The following is a 15,886-nucleotide window of genomic DNA, read 5'->3' on the forward strand; positions in this document are numbered from 1 at the left end:
CTGTCAAAGAGCCAGTATTCCTGTATTTGGAGTGCCTGGTGATGGATTTTTTTTGCCACTGATGTTAATACCATGTGCCAGAACTTTGGTTTGACAGGAGATATAAGTCTGGAGTTGTACCTTGATGCCCTGTTTATATTTTTCCATCAGCCTCTCAGATTCCTAGGATGATTTTCCAAAATCAAAGATGACAAACCCACAATAAGGCTCAGAGCTTGATGTTGGCTGAAGCAGCTCTAACTGACAAATATCTGTCCAGTCTCTGAACCAGCTCACAGACTGTCTACATTTCATTACAGAGCACTGCAGCTAGAGCACTTCCAGACCCAAAGTCACTGCTCCTCACATGCTGGCTGGTTAAGTACCACAGATCACAGATACCACAGATTCTTGCTACAGATCAGGGAAGTTTGTGTCTACTAGAAAAAGTATTCAGCTGAAAGCAAGGTATTCCCAATATGGGCAGCACAACCTGAGCTTAAACCTAGCCTATGCCTCAAGACCACAGATTCTTAACTCTGTGTTGCACTTAGGCTAGATTTTCATTTGCCTGTTTTAATGTCTACCTTGTGGCAATCCCTAGTGGTCAGCCATCCTTTGGGGTCAAGGAGACTGACATGAATTTGCTTTGCTCAGTGTCCAAGTTCCAGCCGATCACTATTGTGTAATTTAGCTTCTGTATAAGAGAACAATTCATTCTAAATGGCCTTTTCAAGGTGCAGCTTTCTACAGTTTCAACTTGCCATCCACCTGTGTACAGTTATCCTCGGGCTGTTCTTCCCCTAAGTATGGAACGGTGTGTCTGTATTTCAACGTGAATTAACCCTATGTGAGCCAGAATACTTATGGTACCCACGCTAGCTTGTTTAATAATAACTTGGATAGCTCTTCACTAAGCTGCTGTGTGCTGTCTGAAAGAACTGGAAGCTTTTCAAAGGGAGAAAATCACCACCAGTTGAAGAAACCAACTGCTGCCTACAATCTCAACTAGTTATCTTGTGCCATGTGGAGCCTGCATTCAGACCTTCAGACTGTTCCTTGACCTCACTCTGAAGACAGTGAGTGTACTGGGGAACTAGGACTTTGTAAAAGACAGGTTCACTGGAAGGGAGGGTAAAAGAACAAGTACACCTTTCAGGAGAAGAGAAGAACATTGCTGGGATATTAAAAGCACTGACCAGAATCTAAAGGGCTCGTAGATTAAGGCAAAAACTGAGGAAGAGTTTCATGTGCAAGTTTTTAATACTTTTGCCATAGATCTGTCTCTCTTTTTATGTGGTGTCTGTGAGCAAGGGGTGTGAGGGGTTTAGCAATACCTTTGCAAAGTTTCTGTACCCCTTGCTTCTGTGATCGTATAGTCACCAAAGCAGTAAATAAATTGGAGGCTCTCCAGCTTTGAGAGTGAGCAAGAGCTGCTGGGGCAGCTTGGGAGCGCTGGCACTAGTTCCAGGACTATGCAGCCGAACAGTGAAGTCTCATTTCTCAGGGAGGGGTGCTAGACAGAAGATCTGTACTCTGAGTGTTAAAAGGCCTAGAGCCTGAGATGTTGTTTAGACTCTGCTCAGAGCCTCTAAGCCAAAAACACAGGATTCAGTGTGGATCCTAGTATAGCAGTCTGGTAAGAGCTGTAAGAAAGTGCAAGATTTTGGTGGGTTTTGTTTGTTCCCCCCCCCCAAGCATCTGTCTTTATGCTTAGATTGGTTATTTGCAGATTGTCAGAGCTATAACAAGCTAAGGCTTTGTGTTCTCTCCTTTGCAACAGCTGCTCCAAACTAAACATTTTCTGGCTAACTTGCTTCTTGTGACTCTGGAAATAATGCAAGCTTGTGTCATCGCCTTAGGTAGGAAGGTGGAAATGAACTCAAATTCCTTTCAGGTTTAAACAGTGCTGGTTGATAGTAATCCTGCTTGTCAGAGCAAATGAGGAGGAACTCCACGTGGTCTATGCTGTTTCAACGGGTGTACAAAACATATTGGCAAGTAAACAGGGGGAGATAATTTTGCTGTCTTATTGTACAAGTGTAATGCCAGGTCTTGTATTATGTTTTCCTTTATTCCAACATGTCTTATTCCTGCCTGCCATGGTGTGAAAGAGAATATGAAGAGATGGCATGTTTACAACACTAATTTGGGTTAACATTTCTTAGTTGAGTACAGATTTACTTTGAAAAAGCATATAGTAAAACTCCTTCAATGTAAGTTACATTGGTTTAGGTGTCATCTATCTTCAGTTTATCTTGATGGAGTCATTTGCTCAAGGCAAACAAGATTCTTTAGTACTGGCTACCCTGCCACCTCGTGACAAGGTGTGGTAACAGCATCCTGCTGTCTTTACTTTCCTAGGATTAGCAGCTTCTCTTATATATTTACTGTAATTTACACTAGTATACAAAAATAATATTAATTGTACAAGGGTACATGATCATCTGGTCGATCATTTCCTGTTAGCTACTCCACAAATTGCCGTCCTAGGCTTCAGCCACTGAATCTCTAGATATCTGAAAGACAGTGACAAAACTCGCAAAGCTTAAATCTTGAGGTATCTAGGTATATTGTATGGCATCCAGTGCTGAGAAAGTGAATCCATGATACAACTATTTCCAAGTTCTTTATTCCTCAAACTACTATCATGTTAAACACCCCCTTTCACAAATCTTTACAAAAGGCGTGAGCCTTCTGGTTTATGCTTCATGTTTTTCATAAGCAGACAAGGTTCTTTGAGTGAATCTGATATCTTTTATTAGACCAACTTAAATAGTTGGAAAACAATTATTAAGCAAGCTTTCGGGTTCAAAAACCCTTCGTCAGGCTAAGGTTTTTCATAAAGGAATGTGTTAAGTAAGAGCAAACACGCGTACAGATAAGCTTTGCAGAGTTTATCAGCACACCCTTGCTTTTACTTTGAAGATAAAGCACAAGGCTTCATGCGAAAACAGCAAGTTTTGTAATGAAAACTGCAGTGCCCTTAAGTGTACCTCTCATTCCTTTAGATGTCCCAGAGTATTTCCTAAGGAAAGTAGACAGCACACAGTATGCTTTCCCTGACCTTGGTTCTGCAACTATACCAGTCCCTCTCACAAAAGCTAACTCAACTGTTTTCCCTCCTGTCCAAAGCTTTCAATACATTTCCCTTTGTCTTTCACTTGTATATCATCTTTTTTCAACTGTTATGGTCTTGCTGCTGCTCAGTTTTTCAGTGCTCTAAAATCTGGCCTCTGGAGACATCTGCCCAGGCTAATTCGCCAACGTCTCAGCTAGCTTGTTGTCCCAAGGTATTCTAACTCATGCCCCATGCAGACATTCAGTTTCTCCTGGGAGAGTCAAACTTGCCCCTCACTTCTGTGCTCAGGGAGATCAGCGTCTGACAGTAGGGGGGAGAAGGGGAGGGGCAGCAGGGGGAAAATGTTTGCGGGGGGGCGGGGGGCGGTTGGTAGATGATAAAGGGGCTCTCTCTCATGTATTTTCCCTGTTTAGCAATGGAAGGAGGACAAAATCAAGGTAGATCTCCAGATTGCATATCTGAAAAATTATAACCAATTCATAAATTTTCCATATATAGAATGTACTTGTTAGGGTGTCGTCATATAATCATGGTTATCTTGTATTTGGGTAAATATGGTAAGTATTTCAGTAGCTGTGTTTGAGACTCTTAAACAGCATGGGCATTTGTTGCTGAAAATACTCTGAAAAAGAATAGATACATTATTTACGCAGAAAGGAACCATATATAAAGTTTTGTGACTCAGCCACACTACTATGGCAACATGGCTGGAGTTTAACTAGGAGCTTTAAATTTTAGCATTAAAAAAGCTTAAGATTCAGTTACAAAATACTTGAAAACCTTTGTAACTATTATGCATTTTCATAATTTTATATAATTACAGGCTGGTAAAAATATTACTCATTGGTATTTTCTGTTGTTGAAAATCCAAAAATAAGTTAATTGAATATATTTTATTCAATTTGGTGACTAGCAAAAGCATTATGACTGTTTTTAGTTTTATATATATATATATATACACACACACACACACACACCAAAGAAGTAAAAGAAGTTTTAAGCTTTACTCTTTATTTTTAAAAATTAAACTTATTGCCATCTCCTTACTTTTTTTAAACACTGGGGACATAGAAGTTCACCCAAGATCTTAACAAGAACCACATTATAACATCTATATATAATATCTCATGTATTTCCACATGTCTACAATTTGAAAAGCATGTTGGAAATGCACATGGAAATATACATGGAGAAAATCAGGAAGGCCAAAAGGGGCATAAAAAGCAAAAAAAAAAAAAAAAAAAAAAGTTATTCTACAAGTATGTTAGAATAAGAGGAAAACCTACAAGCAAAGTGTAGCTTCCTTAGTGAATGAAGAGGGCAGTATAATAACAGATGATCCAGAGAAGATTGAAGGATTTTGTCTCGATCCACAATTGATTGGACCATTCTGCTTAAAGAGAGGGTGGCCATCACTAGCTCGATATCCAACTGGAAGGAAGTGTTGACTGGCATTCCCCAGGGTGTGTTCTGGGTCTGGTACTATTGGAATTCTTCATAAATGATTTGGAGGATAGAACTGAGCTCATGCTTAGCAAATTGGTAGAGGATACCAACGGGTGTGGAGTTGCATACACTTAACAGGACTGTCACTTGCAAGTCAGGTGAAGTGATTTGTTTGCTCTGTTCAGCTCTGGTAAGATCTGATCCTGCAGTATTGTGTCAGTTCTGGGCACCATACTTTAAGAAAGATGTGGGTAAACTGGAGAGAGTCCAGTGGAGAGCAACAAATGATTAGACATCTGGAAGACGTGAGTCATGAGAAGAGTTTAGAAGAACTGGCATTATTTAGTCTGGAGAAGAGAAGACTGAGAGGGATTTTGGTAACTTTCTCCAATACCTGAAGGGTGCTTATGAAGTGGATGGTGATAGGTTGTTCTTGGCTGCAGAGGACAAGTTAAGAAATAACTAGCTTAAACGGCGACACTTGGGTATTTAGGAAAAGCTTTCTTATTTTGAGGGTAGCTAAGTGTTGGAACAGATTACCTAGAGAGGTTATAGATTCTCTGTACTTGGAAGTTTTTAAGACCAGGTTAGACAAACACTTGTCAGGCATGGTTTAAACGGGGATGATTCTGCCGTGATCAGGGTGTTGGACTAATTTAGATTACTTCCCAGTGACACTTCCAGACCTATTTTTCAACAATTCTCTACTTCCGATCTCAGATTCTGTAATCCTTGTATCTTATACGCAGGGTGTTTTATACACTAGAAAACTTGGTAACTGTTACTAACTGCCTTTTTACCGAGCAACTATTAAGTTATTCCTTTAGTCTTTATTGCTAAAGACATAGGTACCTTGTTGTTTCTTTAAAATAGATCTGTGATACAAATCACTTGACTGTCAACATATGTTTAAGATATCCAGAGATGTCATCTTAAGTTAAATATTATTTAACATTGCATTTTTAAGTTTAATAAACACTTTGAACTGCCAGAGCAATCTTTTCTACTTCTAAAGGACTTGTTCATTATCCTAAGGTGATATCTAGAAAGGCATTTTTCCCTATTAAAATGCATAATTTGTCAATAATTTAATATTTACAAAATCAACTGATCATATGACAAATAGGAAAATAATTTTCCCCATACAAGGTGAACTTATGTTCATATTTTTTGCCATCATGGGAAGAGGAGGTATTAAAGCAGAAACTGTCACTGTTGCTGTATGGTAATTTTGAGGTGATGTTGCTGTGATGGTTCAGGAGATGTGCGAGAGGCAAGAATTCTTGTGGGTAATATCTTGTATTGGAGCAACTGTATGGTTGGTAAAAGCATTGGCAAACTTTCAGGTATCACAGTACCCTTCTTCAGGTCTCTGAGTCAGAAGCAGACACATCTGAGCTAAGTAGCAGCTGGAACAAAAGCTTAAGTAGGGTCATTATCACCTGTGAAGTCCAGGGATAAGATTATAAGTGACCACAAAGTCATTGTCTATGTTAAGAGTTGATCCAATAAAATACAGCACCCACAAGGATTCTTGCCATGGTTACATTTTTGTATTCTCTATAGAATTAATAAAATTGCACAATTTCTTGTGCTGTAGGCTGGAGCAGTAAAAGACTACATCAAAATGATGCTTGAGAATGACAAACTTAAGTTTCTGGTTTTTGCTCACCACTTAACCATGCTCCAGGCTTGTACAGAGGCAGCCATAGAAAACAAGGTAAATCTAAGTGATCTGTTCTTTATTGCTTTAGATTTAGGTCCTAGTCCTACAAAAATTTAGCCAGTTAGTAGCTTTTTGTAGGATTAGTTGTGTATTTTGTTATTCATAAACATAAATATATGTGGGATCAGCAACACAATATTCAGATATCTTATTTGTAGAATATTTTATAGTGTTTTGGGAAATAATTTTAAACAATGCAGTCTGGATCATTCTATTATCAAAGGTTAGCACCTTTAGATTATTGCTTAAAAAAAAAAAGAAAAAAATCCGTAAAGAAAGAACTGTAATACTTCTATAAAATGGTGGTGGTTTAACATTCTGTTTCGTTCCAAATAATAATGGCAACAAAAACAACACACTTCTTCTGTAGTGCCAGCTATTTTGAGATTAGCCATTGCTTTACAAACATTAATAAATTAATTGTATCTTACTGAACTGTAGGTAAAATTATTCCCATTTTATAAAAGGAGTGAAGTACAAAACTACTGAATAGTTTGCATGTGGTCCTGATTATAGGAATGGAATGATTTCTTGTTTTCCCAGTATTTTAGCATCATTTTCTGAGAGTTAATTTTACAAGTAACATTACTGTTGCCATTCTTTTGGAATTGTACAGGCTCGGTACATTCGAATTGATGGAAGTGTTCCTTCAGCAGAAAGAGTACATCTTGTTCATCAGTTTCAGAAGGATCCAGATACCCGTGTAGCCGTTCTGAGCATTCAGGCTGCTGGTCAAGTAAGATAAAATCAGTGAAGGGGCCAGGGGTAGAGCACATATTAATGCAGTTTGAAATAAGAAATTTAAAAATACCAAGCATACACATGCTATTATATCCATGAAGGGTGAAGATGTTTTACTGCAGGCAACCTATCAAATTAAGCTTTTCTAGACTCCTTTGTTTGTTTTCACATCAACCATAAAATTAGTACAGCACTTCATCTGAAATTATTTCAGTAGAACCAAGCCAAAAGAGTCATCCGGTATCTGAATAATTAGTAGGAGTTCAGTATTTCTTTAAAAAACCCAACACCCTGCTTTTCACTTTTATCTTTTTGGGAAGTGATATAGAGCATTTACACAATATTACAACTTATTCTGCTTCTCATTAATATTTTACATGATTTCTATTTCAGGTTGCTGTGGGTGCAGATATTTTAGTTATGTTAATAAGTCTTGCATCCATTTTCAGCGCTTAAATTAGTGGTATTTTACACGTGTTGTGGGTTACTGCTTGCTGGAGCAGCCATTAAATAAACCCTGCCTTTTTGGAAACCAAAGTACAGATCCAAAAAGGGACATGGCTAGTGCAAAGCTGAATACTCAGCTCCTAACCACTGGCACCTGACCCCCATTGTAGAATACAGAACCTGGGTGGCAAACTTAGGCAATAAAGAAAATGAGGTGCCTTGGGCTGAGATCCACAAAAATCAGCAGACTGAACAGGGAGCCATGTCAAGTCAGCACGTTGACTGGGGAGTTACGTAAGGTAGCCAACAGGAAAACACTGAGGGCAGACAATTCTTCGGGCCCTGTCACATGGTCAAATTAAAGCTGGGTGGAGATTGGCTATAAAGTTGTTACACGTTTTCAAGCACTAACTCTAGCTGGTTGGCTCTTTTATAGCTGGATGGACATTTTTATGGCATGAGAATTACTTTATATGCATGGCTGGTCTAAATTTATTGCACAGTTAACCAGCTAATTGGATGATAATTACTTTACACGTGTGGCCAGTGTTAATGTATTGTGTGATTAACCAGTTAATTGCATAATCTATGCAGAAGTTCAGTGAGCCAGGTCTAACTAAGACACTGCATGTGTTGGGCTTGGCACAGGTTTAAAGTGCGCCGAGTTTAAAGTAAAGCACCATTTTTTGGTTTTGGGGGGTTTTTAACATCTACAAGCAGCCTTTATCATTTTCTTTAAAAAAAAAAAAAAAAGCATGATTCACTCTTTTTCAGCCATCCTTTAAAAGAGGAGGTGGTGGTGGTGATGGTTCTTACCAATAACTCAGTGGTTAAAACTTTCACCCAATATGTAGGAAATCTGGGTTCAGTTTTCTCCCCTGCCTGAAGTGCTTCAAATCTACCCCTCCCTAGAGAGTGCCACGTCTATAAACTACATATAGTTTAATGGGCATCCTCTTTCCTTCTTATTGAAGCTGTGTCATTCTACAAGAGCAAATTTAGATTTTATTAGACCAGAGAGTGTCAGAGCGAGTATGACTCTAAGCTTGTGGTTAGATGATTCACAGGAGTGAGTGGTAACCTGGTTCCAGCTACTGCTCCAAGGACTATATACTGCAAAATGTTTCTATTGCTGACCTTTTGGAAATGATGTGATTACCTTTGTCTGTCTTTTAAAAGAAAGCTATGGTCACCACTGCATTTGCACAAAACCTAATCTGAGCACCTACTGGATTGATCCCTCCTGAGGGAAATAGCTGCGATGGAGCTGGTTGGTCCTGTCAAGATTGAGCTGAGATTAAAAGCAATACTTTACGCACCTGGAAAACTTTAAGGGTGAAGTACCTTTGGAGTTTCCATGTCTCTAGGGTACAGGTGTTTTGAGGATCGCAGTGTTTGCCTTGAGCACCTAAATTCTATTTAAATCCCATTTTGGATGTTTAAAAATATATTAATCAACGGAAATCTGAAACATCTGTCTGGGTGTGTTATTGCAGAATGTTCTATATAATTTGGGATCATAAGAAAGTAGAAAAAATTGTGGCAATTCCCTTTCGCCATTCTGTCATTTTATAACATTTTCTTGTCCATTTGTAAAGTCATATTGTCTCTCTCTTACTTTTTAGAAATCAATTAATCTAATTGCTAATTTTGTCTAGGGTTTAACTTTTACTGCTGCCACTCATGTTGTGTTTGCTGAATTACACTGGGACCCTGGACACATAAAGCAAGCCGAAGACAGGGCACATCGAATTGGACAATACAGTTCTGTAAATGTGCACTACCTTATTGCAAAAGGAACATTAGATCCCCTCATGTGGGCAATGTTAAATCGCAAGGTACTTGCTGGAATAGAGCTAAGTAATCAACAATGCGTTTTATTTGTGTCAGGAATCCACAGCATCTATGGCATGCATCTCTGAGCAGTGCCCTTGGAGGATTCTTACATCTGGGTCACTGTCCTGCTATTAAGATTACCAGGTCGATCAATTTGTGTTTTTATTGCAGGGTGACCATGCTTATTCTAAGCTAGCTTTTTATCCCTTCTGCTGTTCTTGTAGCCCTGTATAGAAACATTATTATTATATAATGGCTGTGTTTGATACGCATTTTGCTAATGTTAGTGACTTGGGGTTTTTTTTAATATTAATCAGAATATGTGGGTTTGCTTTACTGTCACAATTGAGCTATATTAGTTCTGCTCGCAGAATAAGCTTCACCTATGTGCATAATTAAAGCTTTTCAGGAATAGAAAAGGCTGCTGAATATTCTTAAATGTACAGATCCATCTTCTTCATCCCCAACTATGAAAGTCTTAAGAAGCTAGGTGCTATAAGTTTCATTGCACAATTCCCTTTAGTTGTAACTCTATTAAGCCCATTTGAAAAATCTCAGTATTAGATTGGAAACACTTAAAGCCTACTCCTGGAGAATTGTCTCAGTATCTGTTCATCATTTCTCATCTGGGGATTCCTTCACTGAATGAGAAATCAATAGTTAAGTGGGGCTAAGTGAAAGAACAGTTATCTGCTCCAAAGCCAGTTTAGTGCATCTTTCATGGTCTGATTATCAAAGTTGGAACCTGGCCTAGGAGTCCAGGCTCAATAGCCATGTCTGTGTCAAGGGCTTTTAATTAAACTGACTTCCTTCTTGCTGATATTATTTTGTAGTTTTTATTTTGTTGATTATTATTATTTATCTATATTTAATCAAGAATAAATTAGCACATTTCATTATAGTGGTTCAGTTCTGTCTTGCATGTGTTATGGAAAGTCCATTTCCAAGAAGAATTACGTAGAACTGTATGTAAAATTACCAAAGAGTTTGCAGTCTAAGGGTACAAGCAACATTCAACACACATTTATTAACCTAAATAAATATTAATTTCAATGTAGTAAGCTGTCATACATTAGGAGATTTGTTCTTGTTACTGTGTTAGCTGTGGATTTTGATTAGAGAATTGGTAGGAGTATTGGGTCTTAGGTTTACAGGTTTTTAATCCTGTTATAAATATTATTCTTTGAATTAGTAAGTGATATTCTTCCCCTTACAACTACTAAGTTATGTTTAAAAGAAATAACTCTTGGATAATTGCACATTTTCCAAATTATGAATTAAGGAAACTGTTATGTATTCTCCTGACTGCAGGCCAAAGTTACAGGCAGCACACTGAATGGTAAGAAAGAGAAATTACAGGCTGAAGAAGGTGATAAAGAAAAGTGGGATTTCTTGAGTTTTGCTGAAACCTGGACCCCAAATGAAAGTCTTGAAGAGATCAAGAATGAAGTTTTATTCAGTCATGTAAGACTACACAGATTTGTATATTTTGTTATGATCTTGTAAATTAGTTCTACTATCTAACTGTAAATTGGGCTTCTAATTAAATATTAAACTGACCTGTGTGAAAATAATTAAGTATAAGAAATGACCTTTTAACTGATTAGTTGCTTTTGTTTCTTCCTGTCACTGTTAGTTTTTTTATACCAGTCCTTTCTTGTTCATGTTTCTATTTCCCCTAATGATGGAACATTACAAAAAAAACAAGAAAACAAACAAAAAACAAAAACATCTTTTAAAAAGCATCTAATAAAATAATACAGAACTTCAAAAATCTTCATCCTTTTATATTCTAACACTACAGTTATTAAATCAAAGTGTATGAAATTAAATCAGACTATAGTAGAACAAATCTGAGCCAGAATGAGTCTCATACTATCTCAGTGAACCAGTGAAGTTACTAAGAATATCATCTCAAAGAAGAGGTGCCATCCCAAAACTCATTGAAAATTAAGCTAAAAGTGATCAAGAATATGCAGTTAGTTCAGCCTACATTCTCATTAGTGCATGATGGTTTCCAAGTCTCTTTTTTTTTTTTTTGTCCTGACTTAAAAGGGCTCTTACTGCTTAAATTTGCTTTGTTTATTGCTAGTGATAAGTAGCTTAGCTATCTATGCTTACAATTAAAGTTGGCCAAAGTATGTCTCTACCAAAAAAAGTCTCACTCGAAGCCCCTGGATGTGGTACTTTTGTAAGACACATGCTCAGCTTCCCTTACATGATGTCTAGGCATACTGTTCAGTATATGCTGTGTCTTGGTCAGTAAAGAGCTTAAGTGGGGCTCAATGAACTGGGCCTGGGCATACTTGGAAGAACATGGTACTGAGGACAGTGACACACGTGGTACCAACTAAGATATTTTGGAAGTTGTGTTTGTTGTTAAATATAAACAGATAAACTCATCATTTCATGAACAAAAATGGTTTTAATAATATAGTAGCTTCCTAAAGCTACATATTCCTGGTGTATGTTCAAACAATTGATATTTCCTTCATGCTCAATTAGAGGAGGGATGAAGGAAAAGTAAATCTTCCAACACCTAGTAGTTCAAGAAGAAAAGTTGTAGAGCTTCCTAAACAATGCCTAAGTCTGGAAGAAAATTGCGTATGCAAAAACTTATCAATTATATCAGAGCTCTTTAGTGAAAATTGTTACTAGAGCATGCAGGTAGGATTGCTGTCCTGTTAAGAGTATATCTGCCATCTGATATTACAAAAAAAATCCCTGCAATCTGAGTTAGAACAGATGTAAACTCCCTGCACTATATAAAATTAATATGCTCAGTTCTTCTGGATCTAAACCAACTACATAAGTTTGCTCTTGATCTGTTTTCCAGTGAGTGAGCAGTTGAGAGAGCATGTTTCAAAATTTATGAGACATTTCTTATAAACAGTTCATCTCTTGGCGGAAAATAAAACTGGAACCTCTACTTTAGGATGAATACCCTCACTCTTTGACCTTTTTTACATTTTTACAATGCTGTCATATTCCAAAGGATTCCCAAAGTATTTTGGCCATGATTTTCCAGTGTGATTAATGTTTTATTTAATCTTTACTTTTTTGTGGACACACACAATCTTCCACCACCTAGTAGTTCAGTTAAAGAAAAGTTGTAGAGCTTCCTAAACAATGCCTAAGGCTGGAAGAAACTTGTGTATGTAGAAACTTATCTAAGGGGTTCACAATTATATCAGAGCTCTTTAGTGAAAATTATTACTAGAGCATGCAGGTAGGATGCTTCAAGGGGCTTGATGTGCTTTCAAGGGGCCTAATTTTTCAGAGAATCACTTCTCTGCAAAAGCTTATTTGATAAGTATTATGTGGTCAATTTGTTAGCTTGGAAAAAATCCTTGTATTTTCTCTCTTTGCAGCTTCTGGCAGCAGCTGGTTCCTTTTAAGTGCAAGTTAAACAGCATGGCTAAGATGCTATCTCATGATACTAGCCTTCTAGTACATCATCCATCATTGTCTTATTTAGCTATTGTTTCTTCAGTTGATGCCACTACAACTGCCTAATCTGCTACTTCTGTTTACTACGAGTATATTTGCACTACATCATTTTATAGTGCAAAATGGTTTTGAGATATTACCTGACTCAGTTTCAATTTATTGTTGCACGAGTCTTCAACAGCAAGTGGATTCAGATAGTACAACTACTGCTACTGAACCCCTGGTAGATGCTATGCAAATCCATAGTCACTACTATGAGATTCCATCTTGGTATAATGATTTATTTCTGTCTCCCAAAGTGTACCCTGATAGAGTAACAGTTTGTATTACATATTTAGGTCAGCAAAGATACTATGAGATGGCTTGCAGTTTGACAGTGTATATAATTTTAAAGTGTTTTGTCTTCAAGAAAGTAAATAGACATGATCTGAGTGGGAGTGTACTACATCAGAAATAAACATTTTCCTTGTTTAGATATGCCTTAAAAGATATTATTTATATTTGCAGCACAGAAACCTTCAGGGACTAAAGAGCTGCTTAGTTTTGCAGATCTGCCCACTTACTGCTGCCAGTATATCAAGTAAACATGTATACAATTTAAATTAAATATCTTTCTTTATAATGTATGTAATTTTAAAATAATGCATATGGCATGCCAACACTGCATTTGTTCTCCAGTGGTCTCTGATTATGCCGCTTTTATCATTCTGACTAGAATGGTGAAAATTATCTCGGTTTTTGAAAAGAGGGCTGAATTGCTTTTTATTTTCAAGTTCCTGTTATTAAAAGAGATTTTAGTTAAGTGTCCTCTAACTAAAAAACCTCATTAAAAAGAGCAAGAATCATAACTGGAAGCAATTATGTCTTCAAGGAGATAGACAATATCCAGTTTAAGTAATTTGGGGTTTGTTCTTTTTCTAATGTTTGTTTCTCTTTTCTAGTTTGAAAAAGAAAAACAGCATGACATTCGTTCCTTCTTTTCACCAAAATCTTCCACTGAAAAAAAACGCAAAATGTCCTCTTGTGAGACATTACGGGATTTTACTTTAGAATCTTCTACAATCCGTCTGAGAAAGGACACAGAGGAGAGCAGTGGGGAAGGCGACTCCAGCAAAATAATTGACGTAGATGCAATTTGTCATGAAAATGGCTGTGAGCGTGAAGCAAAAAGGCCAAGATCTCTAGGTGTAGCTACCCAAAGCAGTTCCAGTAAGAAAATGAGTAAATCATTGTCTGAGAAAACAAACTCTTTATTTGCAGAGGAAATCAATCAAGGACCCTCTGGCAGTTCCCTGTGCAAGTCAAGCAAAAGCCCAGCATCGGACAGTGTCTGGTGTTGTACTGTTTGCACTTACACTAATAATGAATTATTACCTTATTGTGAAATGTGTGATTCCCCTCGAAATGATGATGGTAAGTGACCCATGCTGCATGTGATAGTGTGCATATTCAGCTATAATCTTGCTTTGTTTCAGAGGATACATCACTATTTTTATAAATTCAGTAAAATATGAAGAACTAAATCTTCAAATGAAGAGGAATATATATGAAATTGTCTCCTTTTTTACAAGTCTTGATTTTGGCCAGGACTATTTCTTCAAAGTTCCTATGATATGACATTAATTTGGTAGAAATGGGTAGTTCTGATTAATGTCAGCAGGATGTAAATTCAATGGGTAAGCATAGAAATTCAGTTTCCATGGCAGCAGATATGACTTGAGTCATTGCTCTGCTGCTTTCTTTCCCTTCAGATGATTTATCATTATTAACAAACCAATAGAATTAGAGATTTTTTCCAGATATTTGATGCAGTTCAGATGCTTAACTTAGTTAACTAAGTGATAGATAATTGTCCTGAAACCTAACATTTGGAAGGCATCAGAAGCTTAATTTGAAATATTATTTTTCTCCCGCAGTCAAATGTTCTTTATTATGTTTACTTTTACAATATTCAGGCACCCTTAAAAAAAACCCCAAGTATAAGCTCCTAAACTCAGTGCAATTTCAGTTGTGCTTTCCTTCTGGAAGAAAGTGACCCTTTTTAAAAGTTGTTTAAATGCATTTAAGAGCTACACATTTGGCTTATCATCTTTATTAAATATAATAGAATAACTTGTAAATTAAAAAAAACACTCTTAGGAAATGCCACAGCATGCTCATTGTACCACTTAAAGATTGCAGTTACTATGTTATCTATTGCATGCTTTGGGTTATTAACCTGTTTGTATGAAACGTTCTCTGTACTTGTCAAACTAAAGTTTGGATATTTGAAAATCAGTATCTGTAGATAACTTGCCCCTGAAATGGTGTTCTTGGATGACTGATATCTGTAATGGAAAAGTCACCCACAGTGTTACTAGCACTTTTGACAGAGACCAGGGAGAAAAGATAGTATAGTGTGGTTGCTGACCTGTTTGTTCATCTCAATAAGTAAATTGACTTTGTTTTATTAGTCAGGGAGACTTGCATAGTACCTGTGCAATGCCAGTGCCAAAGGAAATGTCTTTCCAGGGTCCTAAACCTGACACTACACAAACACTAAAATCACTTAGAAAAAGAACAGAAACAAAAGTAATTCTGTTGTTTCTGATTTCACAGGCGTTGAGATACTTATTACAATAAAAATAATCGAGGTAAAAAGGTGGGAGGGGAGAAACTTTTCCTCTACATTTTCCTCGAAATAGCAATAGATAATTCAAGAAGTGAGCTTAAAAAATTAATTGAAATGTGTCACAGAGCGTTAACACTGATACTAAGTATACCACATGTACTCAGATCAAAGCTGGCCCTCTATTTAAGATGACCCCTCACAATAATTAGATTCTATATATTGAAAATGTATAAATTTGTTATAATTCAGCAGGTATCGAATCTAATTATCAGAAGTCTCTGTCTCTCTCCCCCACCAGTCTCCCCCTTACTGCCAGATGCTGCTGGAGCTCTGTTCCCTCCCAGAGCACAGCACATGAAAGAGCGACCCCTGCCAGCCATGCAGCAACGGTGACACTGCTGACTAGCCAGGCAGGGGACAGTTTGCATGTGCTCAGTGCCCTGTAGGGAACCCAGCCTGAGCCGGAGCCCAATTGTGCCTGATAGTAAGGGGTGGGAATGGGGCAGAGTTGGGGCAGAAGCTACAGAAGGCAAGCAGAGATGGGATACGAGGCTGCTGTGAGTCTGAC

At 37.4% G+C, this 15,886-nt stretch overlaps 1 protein-coding gene across 1 annotated transcript in view; it reads left to right on the forward strand.

Annotated features, from left to right (window-relative positions):
* Window positions 1-15,886, forward strand: part of ZRANB3 (zinc finger RANBP2-type containing 3) — an 86,834-nt gene that overhangs the window by 43,316 nt on the left and 27,632 nt on the right. The window contains exons 9-13 of the mRNA XM_014599616.3: window positions 6,108-6,227; window positions 6,850-6,969; window positions 9,080-9,259; window positions 10,569-10,721; window positions 13,649-14,120. Of these exons, the coding sequence (XP_014455102.2) occupies window positions 6,108-6,227; window positions 6,850-6,969; window positions 9,080-9,259; window positions 10,569-10,721; window positions 13,649-14,120 (1,045 nt within the window). The remainder of the gene's footprint in view (window positions 1-6,107; window positions 6,228-6,849; window positions 6,970-9,079; window positions 9,260-10,568; window positions 10,722-13,648; window positions 14,121-15,886) is intronic.

The sequence above is a fragment of the Alligator mississippiensis genome, chromosome 4, assembly GCF_030867095.1.
Source record: "Alligator mississippiensis isolate rAllMis1 chromosome 4, rAllMis1, whole genome shotgun sequence".
In the NCBI taxonomy this organism is placed as follows: domain Eukaryota; kingdom Metazoa; phylum Chordata; order Crocodylia; family Alligatoridae; genus Alligator; species Alligator mississippiensis.